This window comes from Sinohyriopsis cumingii, chromosome 17, assembly GCF_028554795.1.
Source record: "Sinohyriopsis cumingii isolate HCF-2022 chromosome 17, ASM2855479v2, whole genome shotgun sequence".
Taxonomy (NCBI): domain Eukaryota; kingdom Metazoa; phylum Mollusca; class Bivalvia; order Unionida; family Unionidae; genus Sinohyriopsis; species Sinohyriopsis cumingii.
The window spans coordinates 74172242-74185515 of NC_142977.1; the positions used below are offsets into that span (position 1 = coordinate 74172242).

Here is a 13274-nt window from a genome sequence, read left to right on the forward strand (position 1 = left end):
ATAACGAAAATGTTTATTTATTGATGATTAAAGATTGCAAAAATCCTACACCAAATTCATGTCCATGAATTCCATGACTGGATTTCGAAACACAATTAAGTGCACTGGGTTAAATAACTGAATAACTGAAATATAACGAGAAAAATGATACCTTTCCTAACTGGAACAAATTAGAAAATGTAATTCATAACAGTCAGCATTAATAAATGGATTGAAATCAAACAAATATTAAGCACAGAAAGAAACAATAATCAAGCACTCAACCAATGATATGTGAATTTCAAAACAATGATAATGTTTCACTCGGTGATAACTGGTTTGATATAAACAATGACAGTTTTTCACTCAAATAGTAATAACAGATTTAATAGAAATTGGGACATGTATCTTGTGGCATCTGATTTATAACCACAAGGTAATTCCAGCCCCACTGCTCTGCCAGATGGTCAAGGAGCCACCATGAATGGTCTGTTCATGGTCTAAGGATCCATAGAACCTCTTGTTTCCTGCAGTCCTGAAGCTTTGGTCCCTCACTACAAGATAGCCACCATCTTTCTTAGGGCCAACATCACCACCAACAGCAGCACACTGGGTATATGCAAATCCAAATTAGCAACATGGCTAAAACGCCTTCAGTATGGTGCAGACACAAAGATGCAACATAGCTCTGCCATTAATGCTCTATCCCTTTCACTGCTTTCAGCCCATCACCCCTTTAACTGCTTTTAGCCCATCACCCCTTTCACTGCTTTCAGCCCTTCACCCCTTTCACTGATTTCAGCCCTTCACCCCTTTTAGCTGAAAATATAATATCTAAATCCATGTAATATCAGCAACAGTCATGTATAACATGCAATGATGTGATGCATACGCAAAGAGGGGTTGATGATTTTATAAAATTCATATCAGGACACTGTATAAGGTTATCATAATAATCAGGTTCATATGTGAACCTGTACCTGATGAGAATCGTACAGAAGTAACGTTCTCTTGTCCCTTAATTCATGCAACTTTAATGTGAATACAATCCTTCTGTTAAGTTACATACTGGTGAACCTGAAAACAGACTTTAATAAAATCTAACATTACATTGTAGTTCAGAACTATCAAAAATGCACAATATATATTAGAACAAAACAATTCTGTCCAATAATACAAATAGGAAATGTGAAGTTTGAATGTACCATGAGCCTGAATGTTCACTGGCTGTATTGCAGTGCAGAGCCTGTGTGCTCAAGGTAAATCTGTTTTCCCATTGTAAGCACTTTGCTTGTGCAGCAAGGAGTGAACCGAACTTACTACACTACATCGAAATAATGTATGAATTAGATAAATCACCCTCGAATAAATTCACAGAAATTAAACCCTGGTACACTGATTCCAAATATTCATAAACAATAAATACACACAATTCCATGACGTGCACACTGTGGATTCCTAAACTGAACTTTTCCTTTTCCAATCTTTTTTCGTGACTTGAGCATTTGCATTGAAAACAAATTTGATCTAAAGGAAATTTTATATGCAAGTTACCAGAATGATAATTACCAAAAAAGTTTTGAAATTTCAAGCTTGAAAATTTAAACATTTCTTACAGAAATTTCTCCAGCAAATATGCTCCCAATCAAGTTAGAATTAGGAAAATAAAATCTGCTACTTATCAGATAAGAGCATCCTGGAAAGTCAAAAATGTTTCATTGTGACCTGAATGTTGGTTGTAATAAAATGTTGCAATTTATATTCTCAGAGTGGTCAACATGTAAACAGCAAATCTTGTGAAAATGTTTACAGTAGCTCCACTATGCAGGGTGATTGACTTTCATGACCTTTGATGGAATCGAACTGTCATCAGTTCAGATTAGATGGTTCCATGGGTTCATTTGCTTGCCCGTCTCAGTCAATACTTAAAGAGAAACAATGATGCAAGTTCCTATCCATGCTCTCAGACATACTTCTGGTCAGAGCTGGAAAGCTGTGTAAACCCTAGAGTTATGGCATATTAGCTTAACTGGTGGGTATGCTTAGCATAAGTCTCTCAGGGACCAAATATGTCTCTTGGCTATTTAAAACTAATTTGAATGAACCTGTGGCTGCAGGCCAGATAAACACCAGACCAAGTTAACAACAGCACAACCTCCTCATAATAGTAATAATATAATAATGACTTTATTTCAAGTAGCCTATTTGGTCAAATGTTTAGTCTTCCATGAGGCCTTCTACAATGACATTTGTACAAATATATATATATATATATATATATATATATATATATATAATGCACAATTTTTACAAGATAAGGTGTCTTTAGACAAGTGCTGTCATAAACTCGACAATCGATCTACTGCTACAATAAAATGTCTTCATGGGTATGCATTGGTAGCTTTCGCTAATAGATTGTTCATTGCTTGTACATTGATATTGTCATATGACCATCATTAGTGCTGCCTTCTCATCAAGGGAGCTGTTTCTCCATTACAGATTCCACTGTCGTCTCCATCAGGGTGGATAACCCATTGTAGAGGTGGGATGCTTATGTATTTGATCTTCCTGTTATTGTTTCTTATGTTAATACAATTGTGGAACATATTTGAAAGAGAAAGTTATGTTTTTAGTAACTTGTGTTTATGTGAGAATACTTGCCTGCTCACATTTACTATCAAACTTTGCCTTGCGAGCATCCTTATTAGTGTATCACTTGGCTTAAAATGAATATATCAGCAGCTGCCTAGCGGTGGAAATGAGTGGTAATTGGTGAGTTTATTCCATGTCAGATATGGTACATATAAGGTAAAGATGAAATTTCAGTCTTCTGGGAACGCTGAATTCAGGAGGTAGACCAGAGTTTATTTTCCTAATGTTAATTTGGTTATGTATTGAGAAAAATAATTTATTTAAAACATTACTTTCCTCATGTACACAATATTTTGTCACCTGTTATGTTATGAAAATTATTTCTCATATCCAGGTAATTATATCGTATATATTAGACCAGCCATTCCGTGTTTCCATCATAGCCAACACTTTGTACTGGACAGATGTGCAGCAGAAGAGTATCATGATGGCAGACAAGTTCACAGGAATGAAACCAGAGAAATTGATATCAAACCTAATCCGACCTTCAGGACTACAGGTGTATCATTCATTTCAGTATAACAAGATTACCTCAGCAGGTAAGAACAGCAGGTGTATCATTCATTTCTGTACAACAAGATTTACCTCAATAGCCAAGGCCAGCAGGTATATCATTCACTTCTGTATAACAAGAATACCTCAGTAGGTAAGGCCAGTAAGTGTATCATACATGCCAGTACAACAAAATTACTTGAATAGGTAAGGCTAACAGGCATATCATTCATTTTAGTATAACAAGATTACCTCGGTAAGGCCAGCAGGTATAGCATTCATTTCTATATAACATTACTGGATTAGGTAAGGCCAGCAGGTGTCACTTCCCTTTCGGCATTCATTCATCAATGAAATGTATCTGATATACAATAGGCAGTTTGTAGTGTGGTAACTAGAATCAGCATCAATGAAATGTATCTGATGTACAATAGGCAGTATATAGTGTGGTAACTAGTATCTGCATCATAAATGAAATATATCTGATGTACAATAGGCAGTTTGTAGTGTGGTAACTAGAATCAGCATCAATGAAATGTATCTGATATACAATAGGCAGTTTGTAGTGTGGTAACTAGTATCTGCATCATAAATGAAATGTATCTGATGTACAATAGGCAGTATGTAGTGTGGTAACTAGAATATGCATCATTAATGAAATATATCTGATGTACAATAGGCAGTATGTAGTGTGGTAACTAGTCTCTGCATCATTAATGAAATATATGATATACTATAGGCATTTTGTAGTGTGGTAACTAGAATCTGCATCATTAATGAACTTAATAACCATTGAAGTTTATCACAGTTGGATGTATTTTACATTTTATACTATGACAGAAAGTTGCAGATTTGATCCATTTGTAAATTTAACCTACCAAAATTATATGAAAATTGAGCATTGTGCTGCAGTCAAATTTACAGTGAAGTTTGGAAGGATAGCAGTCATGTTTCTTGCTATATGTTTGTACTGTACAACTGAATGGAACTAATGTGGGTGGATGATGCATTGAGCCTAAATGCTGATTTTCTGAGTACAAGAGGTCTGTATATTTTCTTATCTTTCAGATAATCCCTGTAAGAAAGCTTTTTGTAGCCATGTTTGCCTCCTTAGTAACAGTTCCCTTGGTTACAAGTGTGCCTGTCCAGTTTATCTGTCTTTAGGGGATGATGGAGCAAGCTGCCAAAGTAAGATTTAATTACCTACTTTCATTTTTCTGTGTTTAATGGAAACAAAATTAAACAAAATCTTTACTAAAAGTAAACAAGAAAATTGATTTCAGTTTTTTGTTTAGTCCTTGTAATTAGTTGGATATGGCAGTTTCTTTTCAACTGACTGCAGCAGTGTTGAAAAATTTTATTTATATTAGTTGTGAATCTCAATAAGCTAAGACCATTCATTCTACAGTATGCTTGCTCACCCCTTTTACCCATCTCCTTCCAATGTATTCCCTATCACATCAACTTCATGAAAATAAGCCTGCTATCTCCCAATTCCAGCCCTACTAAAAGACCAAAATTAGTCTTTTCTGTCTACAGCATGTAGAAAAAGGGCAGTAACTCTTACCCATTATCTCCCTCTGTTGCATCTAGGCATTGCCAGTTAACCCATTTTATCCTGTTTCCCAATTTCAACTGCAGTGCCTGATTCCTGAGAAGCAATTCTAAGTACATTGTGATAAAACAGAGCATCATAGAGCAGCAGCTGCAGAAATTGTGACTGCCTTCACCATGTTTACTAAAACTGTTGTAACAATGTTATTTCTTTTATAAAATATATAAAAATATATATCTCTGAAAAGGTAATACAATTTGCAACACAGTGATACATGTTTGTTATCATTTACCAATTTACATGCTCACAACTGTATTTTGAAATATGACTTGCAAGAAGAAAAAAAAACAAATCATAAAACTTACCATGATCAGTGAATCTTTTGTCCATGAAGATGAATGAAATGCTCATAATAGTATGTGAATAAAATAAAGATAATTCAGTTTCTAGTATTTTGGTCCAACTTTGAAGTTTTTGTGCTGTTAGTTCAAAAGTTATAATAATTTTACTAAAACTGGACAACATGACACATGGAACAATGTTTACTTCACATTCTGGAACATGTACGTCAGCATGCAGTTTCTCATGAAAACTTGTCACAAATTAATCCTAGAAATCTTTCAGTAAGATAAAGGAAATTAATCAGTACAATTTTTGTCCAAATTTTGAAGTTCACATCCTCACTATGTCAGTAATAATAATAATACTTTAATGGTGAATAAAAATGTCCACATCACATTGCAAAAAAAGTATTTCATTTTTAAAACAGCCATATATCAGTTGTCTAAACATCAGCTTTTAAGCATTTATACACCTAGTTATGCGTTTTCACCTGGCATTCGGTATGAACAGGGACATTGCTTTCCCTGCAACCAAATTGTCACCCCTTTTCTTGGTCCAGGTTGAGCAGCCAGTGAACATTCATGACAGGTTTTTTTTTGGTCAAACATTTTTTCAATTGTATGTTGCACTGTTCTTCTGGTAGACTCTGGAACAAGTGCTGCAGCCTTTCCAGCTCTTTTGTCATCAACCAGAGATGCAACTAAGTCATCCAAATAGCTCTGAAATGTTGGCCACATACTTTTGACTCTCTCTGGATTTGTGTCCCTTGCAATCACATATGCATTGTACGCCGAAGTTTCCATTAGATAAAAGAAAATTAGATGCCACCATTTGTTTGACCGGTGATGTAGAAGATAGTACCCAACCATCTGGTCACAGAGATCTACTATCTTCATGTTTTGTTGGTAATCTGATAGCATTTTGAAAACTTCAACCTGTTGCTGAACAGCCATACCAGAACATCGTTACATTGCCACGTGATGATGGATCTTGAAAATTTTACAAGACACAAAAAGCTTTTGTATCTTGCCAAACACAAAATGTAAGTTCATCCTTCTGTGCGACTTTGTACTAGTGTTTCTTCAGTTTCAGCTGTTTTAGCAGCAAGTCTTTTGGCAACCCCTTCCTGTTGTTATGGGCTGTTCCACAGGCCATCACCCCTCTAGTATGCAAGTCTCTCAATAAATCTGTACATGTGTAAAAGTTGTCAAAATAGACTGTCAGATTTGTTCCAAACATGCGTGAGCAGAGATCCATTACGACTTTCTAAGCCAGCCCCTTATCTTGCCCATTTTCTTTGCTGGTGTATGCCTGGAATCTGTGCATGTATCCAGTTGAACTGTCGACCATATTCCAGAGTTTCTCACCATAATTTGTTGGCTTTGCTGGGTGATGCTGTCTAAGAGAGTCTTCCTTTGAATTTGATAATGCTTTCATCAATAGTTGCATTTGCTTTGTGTATGAAATTTGATGAAAATCTCTGGTCTAAATAATCCAGGTACCATCTAATTTTCTTTAATTTACCTGGTCTTCCCTCGGGCTGAGGCTCTGCAGCTTGTTCTTCATTGTCATGGAGATGCAAGTACCTCCAAATCAGATCAAATATGTCACGAGACCAAATCTTCACAAGACATGATTTTATTGAAGGATATGACAAATATATACTTATTTTGTTGTCAAAAATTATGTCTTGATGGAAGACGAATTATTCCCATGGCAAAACATAAGCCTATAAATGCCTTCATTGTGGGAGTATCGACTGGCATCCATCTTGGTGACTTCGGTGGGGGGGGGATTTTTTCTACGCTCCTGTTCAGCATGACGATTTGTTTCATCACGTTTTTTCCATATTAAATCATCCCAAAGTAACTCAAAATAATGTTGTGCATCGGTTTCTTCTGGGTGTTGAACAGTTGCTCCTTCTATCAATTTAAATCTTGGCTGCAACCAAAGCGAAAAATCATCCAGGACCCATTCCTCTTGAAAGCCTTCAGTCAGCTTCATTCTCGGAGACACTGTCGAAAAGTGCATGAAGCCATGCATCATCTTTTTCATCAACTTTATTCAATTGTAACCCATCATTGAAGTAAATATCATTATCAGAATCATCCAAATCCTCAACTTCAGTGTCGCTACCCTCGCTATCAACATCCATGTTTACATCAGAGTTGTCGTCCATCATTTTATCGATCGGTTTTCAAGTCAAGTTTCTTTTCCAATCATGTTTTTTTTTAAATTTCACTGCGCATGCATGCTTTAACCATTTCCTGTGTAGGTGAAGAAGTACACAAATATTTGTGATGTATAAAAGGTTTCTAGAGACACTACACACATGTAGTAGAGTACGACCGTAGTCGTATTCAGGATAAAATGGGATACTATGACTGCAGGCGTATTCAGGATAAAATGGGTTAAGCTTCACTGTTGTACAGACAAAATCAAAATGGAAACTTCTGTCCATCCATGCCAAAAATGTGAATTTTGACCATATATCTAGAAATTTGGATTTCTTTTGTTTATTAATCATTCCTCTACTATTGGTATTTACTATATTTTATAATTTATTCCAGTATTTTTGTGAATTTGTCACTTTCTCAAACTTAGGATGTATTCTGCAACATTCTTGCTATAGATGCACGATGCGATTCATGGTTTCATGCACACTGCCTGCTGTTCACTCTCCCTGTTTGTCCCAAGTGTTATTTTTGTGACTTGTTAACACTCGGCATTCATTTATTCATTTTTTGGTTTTATGTTGTAGTTTCAGTGAAATAAAAAAGTAATATATTTGTTCAAAGCCAAGGAAAATTCCCCTGATTTGTGTCTTGTATTTAGAAAATGTATTTCATCAGTACCATGCTTTGTGTGTGCCATATGGTCCGAGTGCATATGGACTATCGTTCTTGCAAAAGTCAACCAAGGCGAAGAAAGGAGGGTGATGAGAACGCAACATTTTAAATATCTACAGGTAATTGTGACACAGTGGGTGAATTTACCACCATTTTTAGGCAGTCCAATTGGCACAAGTTCCCTCCCATGTAAACGTGCTGACCGGCTTGCCATGTGTTCCGGGCTTACTCACAAGGATCATCTGTACCACCTGGGATGGATCATCTGTACCACCTGGGATGGGTCGTCTGTACCACCTGGGATGGATCATCTGGATCTGGAACAGGACATTATTTAAAACCAAAGTCATTGCCACAACAGAGGGTCAATATGTAAGCCAAGCAAAAAGGATATTTTATATCCAAGTGCCATTCAGATCTCAAATTTTTGCCAGGTGCCAAACCAGACTGATCATCCCTTACAGTGGTGGTAAGAAAGTTTCTCCACCCCAAGCAAGGGTGAAATGATTCATCAATATATCGATGCACCATTACTTTTGCTGAAATGATACACATATTGATACAGTAGATGGAGAATCCAAACAAAATGATACTTACCGTATGTATGTTATTTTATCCTTCAGCAGTCATGAATAATTATCAGTTGCCTTGTTATTCTGTAAAATTATAGTCCATCTGAAACAGCATTTACAATCACAGGTACTCATGTTTATTAGTAAAGATGAAAGATTCTTTGAGAATACCCACTTGCCATCTACAAGTTAACACAAAGTGACCTGGTTCGTAAGCTGGCCCCGCCCCCATTCCATGCTAATTATCTTAACCCAGAAGTATGTAAAGCATATATTACACATTCCAAATGTGTTCCACATGTATAATTAAAGTACTTTACTCATCATTACTCAAATAGTATCTTGACTCCTTTTGTCAGTTTGAAAGCTACACTAATGGTGTGCTGCATGTTGAAAGATTTTACATTGAATTCTCATTTGTGGTTATTGCTTATTCTGCTTCAGGTTAAACATTGACCACCAGTCAGAAATCAGTATAGGTTATTATCTGCGTGACAAACAGGAAGTATTGGCAGAGGAACAGACTTTGTGGGGAAAGTCGTTAGATTTGTCAAGTACTTGTGTCGATGCTGTCAGGGTGTGAATCATGCAAAATTTGTATGAATGTTTTACAAATGCGTGTTTAAAATATGGGCTACCTACCTGGTTCATTACAATTTCATTCTTGGCAAATACTTTTTGATGATAGTGATGACAATAATTTTTAAAGTTATGAAGTATATCAGATTATTAGAGCTGGGAAAGTGTTAATGGATATAACAATAAGTGATTTTGGGCCTGAAATGGTGTTAAATACAAGTTGTACATGCTAGATGGACAAAAAATAGAATGACCCTTTCAGTGATATTTCAAAATTAAATGTACAAAGGGCAGACTAATGAGCCTAATTAAAATAGAATTTAAAAATATAATGCAATTTTCATTTTTTTAATTAATCAAATTTCGCCCTGTGGATCATATGCTACAGAACATAATACATGTATCCACATCAGGGTTAGAATAAATTGAATAAAATATTAGCTATAAAATGCAGTAAAGAAGTAAAGATATTTAAAATTAAATTAAGATATTTATTTTAATACCTCTGTCTGCACAAGCATTGATGAACTAAATACCGTTGCACAGCATTATGGAGCAGATAAGAAATTTGGCATAGTAGTCAGTAAAGTTCTGATTTAACAAAGGAAGTTTATCTTGGTGAAAATTCCTGTTTTGGAGCAGATGTATCCAAAAGATTAGATCTGTGATGTCTGGTAATTGTACACAAGTCACAAAGATTAGTTTCCAAACATATTGAAGTTGACAAAGCTAGCTGTTTTTATGCCCCTTCAGAAAGAATCACAGAACAATATTGATACAAAGAAAAGGAACAGAGTATACTCAGAATTAATTAACATATTAATGCTTATACAACTAGAGGTGGCATCTGTCAAAGATGTTGATTTCAGTTAAAGAGCTATAAGAAAGTGGAGCAGGAAAAAGAGATTGAAGTTTAGGTAAATATTGACCTATGACCATTTCTAACTCCATTAGGATAAAATCCTGTCATCTCTCAAAATCATACATTGGAAACACATTTGGATTTTTTTTTAATGCAGAAATATTGAACCAGTGAATGAAGGTGCTGATGGAAAAATGAAATCGGGATAGAATGAGCAATGGGACAGAATTCAAACTGTTCAAGTTTATCACCTTTTAAAAGAAAAATATAGAATAGGACTGGGTGTAGTCAGTAGTTTTCCTTCTTCACTAACAAATACAAGTACCTATGGCTGCAGCAGTATTTTCCATCTGCAGGAAATAAATTGATAGATTTTGTTGGTATTGAAACTTATTCCCCTGCACGGATTTGTTCTAGGCGAGATTTTCTCTGCATGAGGAAATTGCTTTATTTCTTCTGTTTTGAAGAAATTTTTTTGTCTTCTAAGTGTAACTGAGACATGAAAATGGTAATGTTTTCAAATTATTCATGTGGTTGAAAACAAAGGGTGTTATATGGAGCCACCATTATATGGCCTAAAACGTTGGATAAAACTCGTTGCAACCAACCGGTAGTACAATGGGCAGAATACTGAGCCTAATTAAAATAAAATTTAAAAGTATAATGCAGTTTTCATTTTTGAAAGTATTATCTTCTCATCAGTGAGAATTGCATATAAATATGATAACTATATGTCTATCTGTAGTCTGCGTACTGGAAATAAAACCAAGAATGTCAACATACATGAAACGGCACCATCTAGCTTCCAAAAATGGATTGTTCATAAAGTTCATATGTGTATTGATATGCATTGTATTGCAGGCTGCATATCATGAATCAGACTGATATACGGCACAGGTGTATAATTTGAACCCTAACCCTAAGTCTCCTGTTTCCCACCATTGAGTTGCTACCTCCACCTCCCACAGTCTACTGGTGGGTGTTGTACTCCTGCAGTTCTAGCCATGTTGGATCAACCTATTTCCTCAAAATAAATTAATCGAATTGCGCAATTTGGATTTCATTTATCCATCCCCTTTTTTCCTTTCTTCTGAGGGATCTGCCATCAGATGGTTAGGACAGTTTATTTCAGCAGGTGATTGTTGCTTCTCGACAAACAGATGGTGGAGATTATGTGAAAACCACAATCTCTGGGATTCTAATCACAACTGTTCCTTATAAAAAATACCAGTGATAAGTTGTGCTTGATATGGACCTTGAGTTGTCTCCCCAAATGCATTCTTCATTAAGATTCAAATTGGAGACTGCAAGATCTCTATGACTCTCCATCCAAAGGGATGAGCATGCCATCAGTCTCAATTTCACTGCCCACTTTCATGTCCCTATTCACTTGGCATCACAAGTTTCTTCAGTTGGCTAACAGCAACAGTGTTTACCAATTTCAGCTTCTTCCATCCTTTCTTAATAACAGCCCCCAGGTCTTTAAAAAAATATGGAATGCATCATCACCTTGTTCCAGCCAACTTCCTCTACAGCAATGATGGCACATCTGAATGATCTTCTCCTATGGTAAGTTCTATTCTTATCAAGGTCAGAAACAGTTTCTTATGCCTCAGGGCACCACTCAGTTTTCACATGAATTGGGACATTATGCAATCTAAACCCATTCCAGTGTTTTGTCTCCTGTGTATGGAATTTATAACCAGTCACAATCTTGTACACCTCACGTTTGCACAATGTCACAATAATGATCCATCGACCTACTAGCCAATTTTGATTTGAATGGACCAAAATCCCTCATGTGGTTTCCAAAATGGAATCTGTCTTGGGTATTAACAAGGCTCAATTCAGATAAATTTGAGCCATTAACCTGGATATTACTATGGCTGTTACCATACAAAGCTTCAGCACGCATTGAGTTACATGCCCTTTCAGTTGGCCTGAACTATCTTGAGTTCAGATAGAATTAACTCAGTAACTCAGTAATGCTCGTGACACAACCAGACTTTAATAACCAAGAAGGGTTACTGTCAATGGGCATTCAGAGTCATAAGTTTCCTCTCACCTATAGACAAATCGAGATAAGCAGCCATGAAAGATCCTGCTTGGACCCTCAAGCACTATTTAAGCACACAGACAAATCATGGCAACCTCAAATGACTTTCTCCTCATGGAGACGGAAAAGCAGGACATCATCTTTAGTCTGCTTTAGTTGTTATGGTTTTGGGGTTTAATGCCATTTTTTGGCACATGATGGGCACCCAGTATAACTGGTGGACAAAGAACCCTTGACAATCCAACCTACAGGAAACAACTGGTGAGCTTTCTCACATACCCATATTGACCCAGCCTGCATGGCTTTTGGGGGTTAAACGTCTCAAAAGATCAGTTGCCTCATGATGATTTCCACTGATGAAATTGAGTGGTCTCTGAGCCTCATGTTCAGATGCAGTGTTTCAATCCAGGACATCACAGAAACTGTTGTCTGGCATGCAGAGTCAACTTATCAGGTTTTTATCTTGGGGATTTAGCTCCACAATGACAAAACCTGAACCTGGTATGTCCTGTGCCAGAGGTCCCGATGACCACCACCACCAGACCCAGTTAAACCAGCACATCCTCTTAGCTTTGTTGGAAAGATGATTTCATGACCATAGATTCTGTTGGTTTAAGTTGGAGAGCAGACTATCATTCACACAAGCCATCCCCTCCTCTTCGCCTTGAAGTATTCCCAAAGCTCAGTATTCCATCTCAACTAATTACCATTTCTCTAAATGGGAGTGTGACCATGTAACATATTCAAGAGCAAATTTTTCTAGTCGGATGTTCTCCGAGAATATTACTCAGATTAATTGAAACCCACCCAGCTGCCACTCTGAGCATCTTCATTGGTACTTTGCTCAGCTAAAAATGTAGCAGCACCTAGATGCAGCAAGGGTAGATAATTGGCAAGTGTTATTGACCATTGTCTATATAATATAGACAGACAAGATGAATTTTCATCCTCTAGTAATGGCAGGATTCAGAAAGTAACAGGCTTATATTCCTTGTGATAATGTGATCAGGCAAGTATTCTCAGATTAGCAATTTACAAGAAACATTTGCTTTCTTGGAATTGATGTCAGAGCCATAGAGAATTGTTGTATGACCTTTGGGTCAAGGTTGCACATTTCACAACAGTGCTTTAGTTGTGGGCTTGATGTGCATGCACAGGCCTTTCTGTTCATTAACTTTAATCTCATTTTATATTGCCTGCTTGTGATATAGTCTCTGAATCATTTCCATGCTTGAACTATCTAGAGAATATAACAAAGACCTTTCCTCATTTTTATGAATGCCTTATCCAAAAGAGAAGTAACCATGGTAACATATTTTATATTAATTACTTGCCA

General features: G+C 36.4%; 1 protein-coding gene across 3 annotated transcripts in view; it reads left to right on the forward strand.

Moving 5' to 3' along the window:
• The window catches only part of LOC149779246 (vitellogenin receptor Yl-like), a 102182-nt gene that overhangs the window by 34120 nt on the left and 54788 nt on the right, over nt 1-13274 (forward strand). For all 3 annotated transcript variants that reach the window (XM_089939827.1, XM_089939830.1, XM_089939828.1), the window contains 2 exons: nt 2966-3170; nt 4192-4311. In XM_089939827.1, coding sequence (XP_089795953.1) covers nt 2966-3170; nt 4192-4311 — 325 coding nt within the window. The remainder of the gene's footprint in view (nt 1-2965; nt 3171-4191; nt 4312-13274) is intronic.